This window comes from Vicia villosa, linkage group LG1 (assembly GCF_029867415.1).
Source record: "Vicia villosa cultivar HV-30 ecotype Madison, WI linkage group LG1, Vvil1.0, whole genome shotgun sequence".
Classification (NCBI taxonomy): Eukaryota; Viridiplantae; Streptophyta; class Magnoliopsida; order Fabales; family Fabaceae; genus Vicia; species Vicia villosa.
The window spans coordinates 98,862,251-98,875,040 of NC_081180.1; the positions used below are offsets into that span (position 1 = coordinate 98,862,251).

Here is a 12,790-nt window from a genome sequence, read left to right on the forward strand (position 1 = left end):
TTATAATCACCAGAAGGAAGAAATAGACGATTGAAACTATCACAGACCTACGCTTACACATAAATCACTATAAGCCATTGAAAACAACATAGCCACATTTGACTAAAGAAAAACGATGAAACTTAATTAAGCAAGAAAAATTATACAAAAAATTAAAAGAGATAAGGAAAAGAGATTGTGTATCAAATTTATACTAGTTCACTATATTCGTCCTTGGTGGGACTTAGTCTAGTCTCCAATCATAAACCATTCAAAATTTGTGATTGGATACTTCTAGCCAAAATGCTAAACAAACACAAGACTAAATATATATTTCTCTTTTGTTGTAAGTAGCACTAAAAATTGTCGAATCTTCAAGATCTTTATTCGATCTTGAGCCAATCACCTTTCCAAAACCAAGGTTTTCTCCAAGATTCAATCTGCAACAGTCTTCACTCAACCTTCAAGAATTCCCTTGTCTAAGTCTTTGTTCTACAAAAGGATCTTAGAAATTCTGAAACTTAGTCTGTAACGGTCTTCACTTGACCCTACCAAAATTTCTTGGGAGAAGGAATTACTTTTTTTCTTCACTAGAAGTCAGTCTCCAAAATTAATTGAACACAATTTGATTCTTCGATATGAAAGAACAATACAATCTTCACAAAAAAATTAGAGTTCGTAATGTATCTTAAAACTATCACTCACAATCACACTAGAGTTGAGTAACTACATTAATGGGTTTTCTTGGCTAAGATTGGAGATGACAGTCTTACAGATGAATCTCACACAACATTTAATCGGATTTCACAAAATCAAGATTCAAGGAAGTTTTTCTTCCAATTTGAATTGAGAGAGAAAGCTTGTGAATTGAGCGAATACTCTTTGTTTTTCAAGAATTATTAAAATTCTGAATATTACATTAGAGAGAGAGTGTGTGAGTGATATTAAATGTGTTGGAGACTGGGCACAAAATAGGTGAAAAACAAGCAATATGATTTGAATTATATTCTAAAACTTAAAAAAAAAATTATGTTAATGTTCTTGCCCACAAAAAATAGGGTGGAGAGGGACAAGCATATTAGAGTGCATGCCTAATTTCTTGGTTCGTCCGTGAAAAAGTGTTGGCAAAATAGACATATGTCCGACAAACCAAACGTATTTTGCCACCTCTATCCAGGGGCAGTTGCAAGGCCCAGCTTGCCCGGGCACGCGCTCGGGCTTAACCCTTATTTTCTTTGTATGTCCTCCAATTTAATAGCCGATTTTTAGACAAAACCAGGGACAAAATTAAGGGCACAATTATTAAAAATAGAGTGTGAAAATTAAAATAGATGAATAATTAATGGTGTAAAGTTTTTGTCCATGCTGCCTAAAATTTATGGCTCCGCCACAGCCTCTATCCATAACCATGATTCAAATCAAGTTCACAAAAATATTGTTTCAAGTATTCTAACTTGTTACTTAAGTCATACATTGTTGACTTTGATCAGTTGCTTAAAAAAATATTGTTAAAGGTTTCAAGTTACGAGTGAATTAGAAATAGTTTAGAGGTAGATCTACTACGATAAAACGACAAATAGACAAATATTTAAAATGCGACAAAAACATCAAAACACATCAAATTTTAGTGTTGCCAAAAGAGCAATTTTAAGATGTGTTGTTGTGAAAGGTGAAGATTCAGTATCATTATATTGTGACAAAACCTCAACAACAATCCACCCATATCGTCTTCAACCTTCAACCTCACATTCAACACATCATGTCTTTGATTTATTAACCCATTTTGTCTTCTACGACATGCAATCTATAATTTTCATTTTTATTTTACCCTATTTCTATTTTATTTTCTTTTTTCTTTTTTAAGGAAATTAGTTAAAAAATATTAATGAAGTTAATTATTTACTCTTTCGGTCTCACAATAGGAGTTTTCTTTTTCCATTTTTATTTGTCAAATATTATTTATCCATTTATAATATCAATGTAATATTTATTATTTCTTTCCATTAACTTACTTTTATTTGTATTTTAACTTATTACTTACTCTACTACCTATTATTAATAAGAATATTTTAATAAATTACACTGGTTTTATTATTAAAATCAACATAATTAATCATTATTTTAAAAAATATGAAAAACTAAAAAAAAAAAACACCTGAAAAAAAACACCTAATATAAGACACGAGTAATTAATAATATACATCATCATAAATTAAACTTAGTATGTCTTCATGTCCACTTCGGCACAAAACAAATCAATTAAAGGAGTAAATTGAAAGTTTTTTTTATCAGATAAAGCTAGATTTATTTAAATGTATACTTATACGGGGTTTAGTTAAGGTGTCAATTTTTTATGTTCATATATCATTTATTTTTATTTTTATATATAGTCTAAAATCAATGCGATTAATATTGAAGAGACTTTTTTTGCATACTATAAAAAATGGCGCAAAATTGTACATAAAACCACTGTCTTGCACAAAAAGCATTTATTGATGCTTAATTATTCACGTTGAAAATTCCTTTGTAAACACCTGAAAGCTTTAAAATTGCCCAAGTTGAAAGCAAAGTATGGTGAGAAGTTGTTTCTGTAGAAGGAAAAGTATATTCCTACAACTTAACACAAGAATTTTCATTCAAAAGATAGAAACATCAAGAAAAAACAAGGTCTAGAAACAGCTTCTACACTACCTAAGGGCCATCACAAACACCCTGAAGTCTCTTTAATTTTTTTGGAATTCTGATAGCTCATAGCTGTTTTGTGGAAATGAACAGCTCAACCAACCAAGATATGGCGGTTTCCTTTGAGCATAGTGAGGATGATTATTATGATCTTGAAGACTATGACATGGATGAATCTCACTACTTCTATGTTATAAATGCAATTTTGAGTGGGACAGCTAGGCTCAATATTCTCTTACCAACAGTGACCACTCTAGCCTTCAGCATTTTTGCACCTATCCTAACCAATGATGGCGAATGCAGCATTCTGAATCGCTGGTTGACGGGCATCTTTCTATTTATGTTGGCAGTGTCTTGTGTTTTCTTCACCTTCACCGACAGCTTCAAAACGGCCACTGGCAGGTTGTACTATGGAGTGGCAACATTTAGAGGGATATGGACTTTTTGCGGCGGCAGGAAGAAACCTTGCGTGCCATCAGATTACAGGCTTACTTGGTCTGATTTTTTCCATGCATCACTGTCTTTGCTCTCTTTTCTTGCCTTTGCAGGTTTGCACTATGATGTTGTGAAATGTTATTATCCGGGAATGCCTAGGAAGGTGACCAACACTCTTCCCCTTGTGGTTGGTTTTGTAGTTAGCATCCTTTTTGTAGTGTTTCCTTCAAAGAGGAGAGGGATTGGTTATCCATTTTTGCTGCAATCAGATCCTATGTACTCCAGACATTGAAGCATATTTTTGTTTCTGCACTGACCATGCAGAATCAGAAACCTGAATTTCACCTCTGCTCAGAGATTTGTGACAACTTGTATTATAATCTAATCATACAGACTAAACAACATTGTTACCAATTGGGAAAAAGTCTCTGTGGGGATAGGTTGATAAGACAATAGTAAACAATAACAAACTTGTAAAATATCTTTTCATTTTGATAAATTTATCAGTTACAATACAGAGAGAATGATAAAAATAGATCAATTCAGGTGCAACGAGAATGTAATGAAAATGAAATACAAAGTAACACTACTCACTGTCAATGACAACTAATTTTTCCTATACCACGTCGAACAAAAAAAAAACATTTTAATGCAAACTCGAACTAGATATTAACACATATATCCGAATCGATAGAAAGGAAACATAAAGAACTACCTAAGTACATTGGCATCGTCGTGGAACCAACACACCAGGTGGCTTTCTTTTTTCTCGAATTATGGCTTCTTTTATCATTGGCAGTTTTTGATGAACTTTCTTCCATATATTATTCACTGCACCATCCAAAGGTACAGGGCCAATACCACCTGGATGACCATTATCATAGACAAACATGGGCTGTGCCCGAGCCATGTTTTGGCGGAACATGTCTTTCTGTTGTTTTGAAAAGCTTTGAAGATGTTTGACTAGCCAGCTTGGTTTAAGTGCATCACCGACTGCTACAAAAACTGAAAATTCTGTATAGTCCACCATACCTTCAAATGGGAGCTCAATGTTGTCGCTGACAATAACAGGAATACAAAGACTTTGAATGGCATCAAAAAGTCGGCATGAAGTGGGTGTGTCCCCAGCTGGATGCAGGCAAAACTCCGATGTTCTCATCCCTTGTATTGATTGCTCTCGCCCAGTCGCATTAGGGAATCCTTCCTCCATAATAACACCAGGCTCATTGTTCAATAGATCCCACAACTTCTCTCTAACCAGGCCTCCCTGTGATTTGAACAATTTTTCAATGAGATGAGCACGAAACAGATAAAGCATAGGCTTCTCAGGACTAGAAAGACTTGCATAATCAAACATCTGTTCGATAAATATCTACATAAACTAATAGCCCCTATTTTATAATTAAATATTGTGGATTTGACTTTCCAGTATTTTGTTGAGCAGAAACAATTCAGCTGAGCACTCATATTTGACCAAAGGGGAAAAAAGATAAAAAGCAGAGAATTCACCCAGAAGGAGATGTCTACTATTTACCATCAACATTATGCTCTTGGCTTTTCATACTAAGGAAACATAGATTCACAGTCTTTAATATGAAAAAGCAATAAATAAAACTTGATTACAAAATTTGACACATTTCCATTAAGTAAATTTCAAGGTCAAACCAATCCTCAATATTACTAAGTTCTTAAAGCAGTAGCAAACATTAGGGATGAGTTCATATAGGCTTTTAAGTAATTTATGTATGCATAAGTAAGTAACTATATAATGCTAAAATATAAGGTATTATGCATGTGGCAGGAAATACTAAGCCTCATGTTAGTGGTGCTCAAAGGGAAACCACACACTTATAACAGTGATAACCATTGTATACTTTCCAAAACAGATTTTCCAAAATGCCATTAAATAGTTAAGTTAAGAAGCATATTTTCCCAGATGGCAGATATGATTTAACTTCCCGGCGTGTGTGAAATGCTATGAAAAAAAGTGAAACCATAATGCTCATATTGCTATCAAGTTTTAAAAAGGAAACACTACACTGAAAAACTAGTAAGTGATGGTGTTTATCTAGAGGTATATCTAACTTCTTTTGAGGAGACAGGTAAAGAGTAATTTCACAGGTACTATCAAATTGTCAAGCAAGAGGCATAAGAATAATTGAATAATAAGGCTTTTGTTTTCAGGATGTCAACACTAGGGGCAATTTCGGTACAAATTTAAGTCATAATATATAAAAGAGCATATAATTAATAAATTGCTATTGCTATTGCTACAACTACAGCTCACAGCTAAGATTATCTGACAACGAAGTGCATGGCATGAAAAATCCACATAAAATAAGTATCAAGAAACAGAAAGAACAACACCCAACAAATTTGATCACTTAAAACCAAAGAGTAGTTAAAGAGTTCCAATATAAATCATGAAAGATGCCAGAGTAAAGATCCAAAATAAAAAGCATGCAAGGCTAGTCCAACTCCAAAAAGAGGCATTACTAACCCGGTGCCTATGTTTGGCTCCTTTAAAGTAAAGAAGGTTGTGGCGCTTCTGGTTTTCCGACAAGTGCAAACTTGGCAGCAGATGTGTGTACGGAACAATCACGTCTTTAATTACAGAAACTTGAGTGTGTTGAATCATTTCAGATGAGGTACAGTTGGATGATTTTGAGTCAAGTCTGTACCACCCACCAAAATCCACAACAAGGAGAACAGCCGGAGCAATCTCATCTTTCACATGCCACATTGCAACTGGGTCTGCCAAACAATGCTTCAGTTTTAACATAACCTGACAATTCCAAAGACTAACTCATAAGCATCTAACAGCACTCCACATAATTTTCTCCTTTTAGATTTATTTCTATACATACATTCCCCTAATCTCTTACTGTTTCCAACACAAATCAATCAATAAGAATACAAAGCATTAACCTAAAAACGCTTATTCCAGTAATGCATAAACTCAACACCTTGAACACTCTTAATAACAACAAACAAGGTTGCAAATTGCTAGCACAGAAAACATACCAGTGAGAACAAACACATGATCTCGACCGCCAGAACGGTTCCAAGCTGGAGTTTTCTTCACAAAATCAATAACCTCCCTCTGCCTCTGATAATCCTCGTTCCCAACTTTCTTCCTGAACACTCCTTTAGCCGTACCCAACTGCAATTCAGCGCTGAGAGTAGCGAAAAAGGGAACAAAGACCACATCAGCGTCACGTGCGTCAAGAACCCGTTTTGCGAATGACCCAGATCGTAATTGAGGAGGAGTCATAAGATCCCCCATGATCCAGTACTCTGCACTATACTGTTTGATAATTGGGTTCTCCGGATACGGTGGAATTTCTAGGGTTTTACCCGAATTGGTGGATCGAATTTCACGGTCTGCGTCACTGCCGAGGCGGGAATCGGAATCGAGGGACCAGTAGCGGTTGAGGAGGCCGTAGTTGAGGGATTTGGGGAGATCGGCGACGTAGACATTGATGCCGGAAGAGGTGAGGGGTTGAAGAGTGAGGGAACGGTGTGAGACTGTTGGGGTGGTGGAGGAGGAAGAGAAGAAGAATGCGAGAGAGAAAATGGAGATGACGGCGAAGAAAAGGAAGAGTGTGGAAATGGAGAAATGGGCGTTGTTGTTGTTCTTGTGAATTGGAGGCATTGCTATGTTGTGATTTGTGTTTCAGTATTTCAAATTCTGAAACAATGGATGGATGAGCAGTTTCAGAATTAAATAGATCATGTAAGCATACATGTTATTTTCTTCTAAACATCCTTTAACTTTTTTTTTTTTAAATAAATTTTTTACCTAATTATATTACTCCATCCTTTTCAAATGAGTGTCATTTTAGTAAATAAAATTTATTTTAAATTATTATCAATATAGTTCGGTTCGAGGGTCATTTCAGATATCAAGTAGTTTCAGCCCTTTTTCGATCGCAGTGGGGGATCGAACCGGTTCAGGGTCAGTTTTGGTATCAAGTAGTTTCAGTCCTCTCTCGATCGCAGTTGCGGTCCTCCCTACCAAGTTCAGCGTCAATCACCACTGAACCAACTAACGATTGGTTAATGTCATTCTCATTTTTTTAATGTAGTAATTGTTGCAATTTTTCAATTCTGTCATTTAATTATTATTATGTACACTATTTTCAATACATTTATAAGGTTAATATACTAAAAGTGTAATGTTTATTATATTATAATTATATTTCTTAATCTGCGTGCAAAAACTTTAAACAACACTCATTTTAGAGGTTTGAACTGGCTTCGGAGCTTTAGGTTAATGTGAACCCTATCTTTCTAATCTCTGCAGGTGATTTCCATAACAAAGAGTTCCTAGGTTGGAATTTATTTGAGACCCTTTAGTCAATTTTGTGACTAGGAAGCTTCATTCATGAAAGCAGAGATATGTTAGTTTTAGAGGTAGTGTGGTTTTTCTTAATTTTGTGCTTAATACTATTTTCATCTTCCTTTTGTCCTTTTTGAAGATTCCTATAAAGGTATGGAAGAATCTTATTAGGCTACACAGAAGTTTTCGATGGGGAATGGTAAAGGGAAAATCTAAATTTTTTTAGATTAAATGGGATAATGTTTGTAATCCTAATAGTAAAGAGAGGTTACTAGGTAGGAACCTTCGGCTAGTTAATCTAGCCTTTTTGACTAAGAGAAAATGAAAGTTTTTTACGGGTGCTTCAAGCACGTGGGCTAATATTCTTGTAGTTAAGTATGGTGTTTCACTCGTTCCTTTTTTTTCCGAGGGGGGGGGCATGTGAGTTTCAGTTTACTTCATCTTGGTGGAAATGTGTGTCTCTTCTAGGGTCCAAAGAGGGAAATGCTTCTGATTGGTTTGCTGATGATATCCTTAGGAAAGTAGAGTCAGGTCTTTAGACTTCCTTTTGAAAGGACCTTTGGTTGGGACCCATTCACCTAAAATTCAAGTTCCTTTGTCTGTTTTCTAATTCCATAATACCATTCAATCAGATGGACTGGTGCAAGAGATTGGTCTAGTGGATAGCATGGACCTGATTTGGAATCTCAGATGGAGGAAACTCTTATTTCAAAGAGAGTTACTTGTGTTTGCAAATGTTCACTATGTTCTTAGATGTTATTCTCTCTGAGTAGAGAGATAAGTGGATTAGAGGCATACAAGAGAGGGTTTTTTCTCTATTTTCTTTGCTTATCCTGTTCAGTTTGTTGATTCATTATTGTCTCTTATGGCTTAGAATTTGATCATCCCTTATCTCGAATAATTAGGTTCCTTTTAAAATGTTAGTATTCTTTTGGCAACTTTGACATATAGGTTCATTTTTTGAGAAAACTTGTTTAAAAAGTGGATGATTACTGATCCTAGTGGGATCTCTTGTCCTTTTTCTGGGGATTAGGTTGCGTCGGTTTCCCATCTTTTTGTCACTTATCAGTTAGTTTTGTCTTTGTGGTATAAGATCTTCTAATGGTTGGGTTGACAGATGGTTCTTCCTAGTGACCATATGCGTATGTTTTAGTCTTTCCTTTCTTTAGGTGGTAGGGTCAAGTATATGGGTGATTTGGTTTTGTTATGATCTGAAACGATGTAGTTTAGACCATTTAGAGAGCTTGAAATGATGTCATTTATAATGTTGTTATAAAAATCGATTGGCTTCATAATCCTATCGTCTACCTTAACAAATAATGGACCGAGTGTCTGTCTTAATTTTGAGGTAGGTTCTTGTATGTGATTTTGTTTTTCTTGTTATATTTTGATCTATTAATTCTGGTTCTGAAAATATGAGTTTTAACCTGAATTGTAAGAGGTTGGTCTTGACCTGCTCAGACACTTTTACTTCTCTATTTTGTTTAGTTTGTTATTGTCTTTATTTCTGGTTGATTTTCTATTTATAAGTAATAGTTCTCGAGACATTTCTCACACTTTGAAATTGTCTCTATTTTATTGATTCTCACTTTTCTTATCTATATATTATTTTGCCATTAAAACATATACTTATAGGTTAGGAAAATTGTTTACGGCTCAAAGAAAAGAGGAATAAAGTTTAATAAGTACTCCCTCCATTTTTTAATTGTTATTTTTAATAATTATTGTTATTTTTTAAATAATTTTTTTTTACCAATAATATCCTCACCTCTTTATTATCCCAATTTACTTCTTCTCTCTATAGTAAATTAGGGATAATTTTTGACAGTCATAATCATTATTACTTTGAATTTTAAAATATTCATTATTACTTTGAATTTTAAAAGTGACATTTTTTTATAAAAGTAACACTTATAAAAGAACGGAGGAAGTATATCCAACGTTCGATATTTAAAGAAGCCGCGCAATCAATGAGTTTGCACACATATATTTTTAATGGTGTGATGCTACTTGGAAACTCATCAAAGATTGGACCATTAAAGTCTAAAACTTGCACAATTACACATTTATGTATGTGCAAGTGATGTTCAAAATAAAATGGAAGAATCAAAACACAAACATGGTATAATTGCTTACATAATAAGTTAAAGCTCAAAATGAAATAAAATAAAACCAAGACAACATGGCTGGTTATCATAGTATTATAGTATAACTGAAATTGTGTCGGTTTCTACTTTCCCTTGTGCTGTTAACATGGAAGAGTACTATGAAGTACAATAATATAACATCTCTAACATGATGATAACATGGAAGAGTACTATGGAGTACAAATGGAAATAATACCACCAATAATGTGTCAGAATCAATTCTTCTATACATGATTAACCTTTGGTAGATAACTATATATTACCTTCTGGACAAAAAGATTTTAAAATTGGAGGCTGTGAACCAAAAGAAAAATACCAAAGAAACCAGAAACACTGTCATGCATTAAATTTGTTTGTATACAAGAAAACTAGAGAGTTCAGTTGAACTCATAACAAAATTTAAGGCAGCAAGATAGTAAATGTTATGTCGTGCTCTAAAGTCTAAAGTCTAAACTATGTCACAAGAAAGAGAGAAAACTATTGCGGAAGAGAAATAATTGGCCTTTCTCCAGCATGTTGTTGACTAAGCAGATACAAGTTCATCAAAATTCCAATCTTGTACTATGTCCCTTCTCACAGCACGACTTCTTACAAGCCGTGGAGGACCAGTCATCTCCCCGTTACTTGAGATAGAAGGTTGAGGAGTGACTTTGGAAGATGATGGTGCATGAAAAGAATTTATTGTAGGGGGATGAACATGTAATTTCCTTGTTAAGCAGTTTGCAATAGCATAACATCTTCCTTCATTTTCTGAATTCGAAACCGACCTCCTGAAAGAGTGAGATGGTGATGGATTTTCCACACTATGGCACACAAGACATGCTAGACTCATTGCGGCTCTCAGTCTTCTCCTGCAATTTTTGTAAGAAACGTTTTGATCAATTTTTTTAAAAAAATTAGCCTTGATTTTCCCATCATTTGGTGTCGAATCTGGCACCAAAACTGTGGGATGTAGCATAAAAAGTATGGGAATGAGAAGGATAATAAATATCAACAAAACATTTAACCATCTTGCTTATACAGGTCATTTCGCTAAGCTAAATTAAATATACGAAATTAAAAGGGTGCAATAAATGTAAAGCTTTCTTATCCACAAGTCATCTGGTTCTTATGACCATAGTGTAAATTGGATATTAAACATCTAATCTAGACAATATTATTTTAGTTTTAGCATATAACCTGAAACTTTGTAACTTTATAAGCATACTGGCACGATAATCGCAAATGCTCCATTACAAGAAAATTGAAACCTTATAAATAACCCTTGCCTGTCTATTATTCATTTCAAGCCAGTCACATGTTTCAAACCCTATACGATACTGACATAAGAAGCCCAATGCAGAGGCATATGAGATATTGGTAGCATAGACCCAATATCAGTAGATGCAAGACCAGGCCCAAATGGCCAACCTAGTAGATGAGATCAAGCATATGAGGTCACATGCTGAGATAAGAGCTCATCATTCAAGTAGTTACCAATATGCAAGTTGATAGGAAGAATATCTATTGCCAGATAAGAGCCTAAACTGGACATATAACTGCATTTACTAATATCAAGGGGCAAATCTACAGTCTCTGTCCTAGTCAAGCCATAACGGCTCTAAAGTCGGCATAAGAACCTTAGGACTGGCCTATCAAAAAGTGAGGAGCATAACACAACTTGGGATAAAACTCTAACTACTATAAATAGGGGGAGCACCCTCAAGTATACTCACTCATTCTACACTTCACTAAACCCTGCTCTCTATTCCGCCTGAATTTGGTATCGAAGTGTCATTGCAGGTACCGCCCCACCCTCTTGACATTGGAAAAGGATCAAGGAGCATACAAGAAAAGGAGATGCATCACTGGGCCAAGTGATCAATAATGTATTCCAGGGCATGAACAATAGATATATTTTATAGGAAAAGAAAAATTGAAACAATCTTGTAATGGTTATGAGTGGTCAAAATAACAGTTTTTCTTAAAAGTTGAAATCGGTTTGGATACACCCAAATGTTTGGTGGTTGATAAGCCCAAATTAGACAGTGAATGATGGACAGGCATTAGGCTTATGATACTTCAAAATAACCCAACACAAACAAATTATAATTCAATAACAAACACAGTAAACCAAAAGATTGATTTTCTTGTGCAAAGCATGCAAAACTTATTTGATTTCTCAATTACTTCAAAACTAAAAAGGTTAGCAAAATAAAGCAGTCAATTATATCAATCAAACTTTATTACTAATTCTTATGATATTTTTTGTAACCTCACGAGGCATTTCTTTACATTGTCAATTATAGCTGTAGCCCCACTTAGTATTCATTCACAAAAGCCCTGACACCAAATATTTTCAACCAAAATGTTACCACCACACATCAATAGCCACCCAAATTTAGAAACAAAACCATTAACACACTTTGAAGCGTTTCACCAGAAACACGACACTGACACGACACATCCACACACACAATCAATAATCACAATTGTCGGTGTTGGTGTCAGACACGAGTCTGTTAAAACCCACCATAAGATTTGAAATCAATCAAGGATCTAAAATTTAAAAAGCAGAAATCAAGAATTCAAAGGCATGAGCGATGATGAGATCTAATCTAAAAACTGAAGCAGGCATAAAAAAGGGAATGAAAATGGTCAATACAAAAAAAGGGGTTAGAGACACAAACCTCGTTACTGAAGAGAGCAGAGAGGAACAGAGAAAGTATGTGGGACAAGATTCGATACGAGCTTTTACGATGCAAAGTAGTGAGTGTTGTGTGGGTTCGGAAAAAGCTACTGGGCCACTGATGTTGTTGTTGCTGTGTGGTGCTTTCTGCGAAATTTGCGTTGCTTTCAAATTTTGGGATGACTAGAAAATGTTTTTTACTATTTAGTTTGAATGAATAATGGTGATATTATTTGGTCTAATCTAATTGATTATTGAACGCATTAGATTCGAAAACTACACTCATTTTTTGTGTGGAGAAATCGTAATCACCGATGTTACTATAGATATGGAATAATAGAAAGAGAATTACTGGTTTCTCACGTTACCGCTTTAACATGGGCTCTATTCTTTTTCTCTCAACTGAAACATTATTGGGAGGATTTAACCTGCCACCTCAATTAGGTTTGGCACCCCCAATTTTATTTATTTTGAAATTATTTTTGATATAAAAAAAATTTACTATTCGTGTTGGATGAAAATCAAAATTTTTGTTAA

At 34.6% G+C, this 12,790-nt stretch overlaps 3 protein-coding genes across 3 annotated transcripts; 1 reads left to right on the forward strand and 2 right to left on the reverse strand.

Moving 5' to 3' along the window:
* Positions 1-2,544: 2,544 nt before the first annotated feature.
* On the forward strand, positions 2,545-3,457 carry LOC131643679 (protein DMP2-like). Its single transcript, XM_058913972.1, has one exon. It carries the CDS (start codon positions 2,747-2,749, stop codon positions 3,386-3,388), a length of 642 nt encoding a protein of 213 aa, XP_058769955.1. The 5' UTR covers positions 2,545-2,746; the 3' UTR covers positions 3,389-3,457.
* Positions 3,458-3,567: 110 nt separating this feature from the next.
* Positions 3,568-6,814, reverse strand: LOC131643678 (probable arabinosyltransferase ARAD2). The gene is made up of 3 exons (XM_058913971.1): positions 6,121-6,814; positions 5,597-5,850; positions 3,568-4,363 (listed from the first exon to the last, which is right to left on the reverse strand). The coding sequence occupies exons 1-3, from the start codon at positions 6,749-6,751 to the stop codon at positions 3,812-3,814; spliced, it is 1,437 nt and encodes a 478-aa protein (XP_058769954.1). The 5' UTR covers positions 6,752-6,814; the 3' UTR covers positions 3,568-3,811.
* A 3,068-nt stretch (positions 6,815-9,882) lies between these two features.
* On the reverse strand, positions 9,883-12,541 carry LOC131613305 (uncharacterized). Its single transcript, XM_058884990.1, has 2 exons — positions 12,255-12,541; positions 9,883-10,436 (listed from the first exon to the last, which is right to left on the reverse strand). The coding sequence occupies exon 2, from the start codon at positions 10,415-10,417 to the stop codon at positions 10,109-10,111; it is 309 nt and encodes a 102-aa protein (XP_058740973.1). The 5' UTR covers positions 10,418-10,436; positions 12,255-12,541; the 3' UTR covers positions 9,883-10,108.
* Between the last annotated feature and the right edge of the window lie 249 nt (positions 12,542-12,790).

Bases quoted from the DNA above. Each gene is read 5' to 3' on its own strand.
- LOC131643679 (XM_058913972.1), top strand. From the start codon at position 2,747: ATGAACAGCTCAACCAACCAAGATATGGCGGTTTCCTTTGAGCATAGT.
- LOC131643678 (XM_058913971.1), bottom strand. From the start codon at position 6,751: ATGCCTCCAATTCACAAGAACAACAACAACGCCCATTTCTCCATTTCC. The intron at 5,851-6,120 runs GTATGTTTTCTG...ATTGTTTGGCAG, and splicing joins TCATGTGTTTGTTCTCACTG to ACCCAGTTGCAATGTGGCAT. The intron at 4,364-5,596 runs GTTAGTAATGCC...TTCAAATCACAG, and splicing joins GAGCCAAACATAGGCACCGG to GGAGGCCTGGTTAGAGAGAA.
- LOC131613305 (XM_058884990.1), bottom strand. From the start codon at position 10,417: ATGAGTCTAGCATGTCTTGTGTGCCATAGTGTGGAAAATCCATCACCA.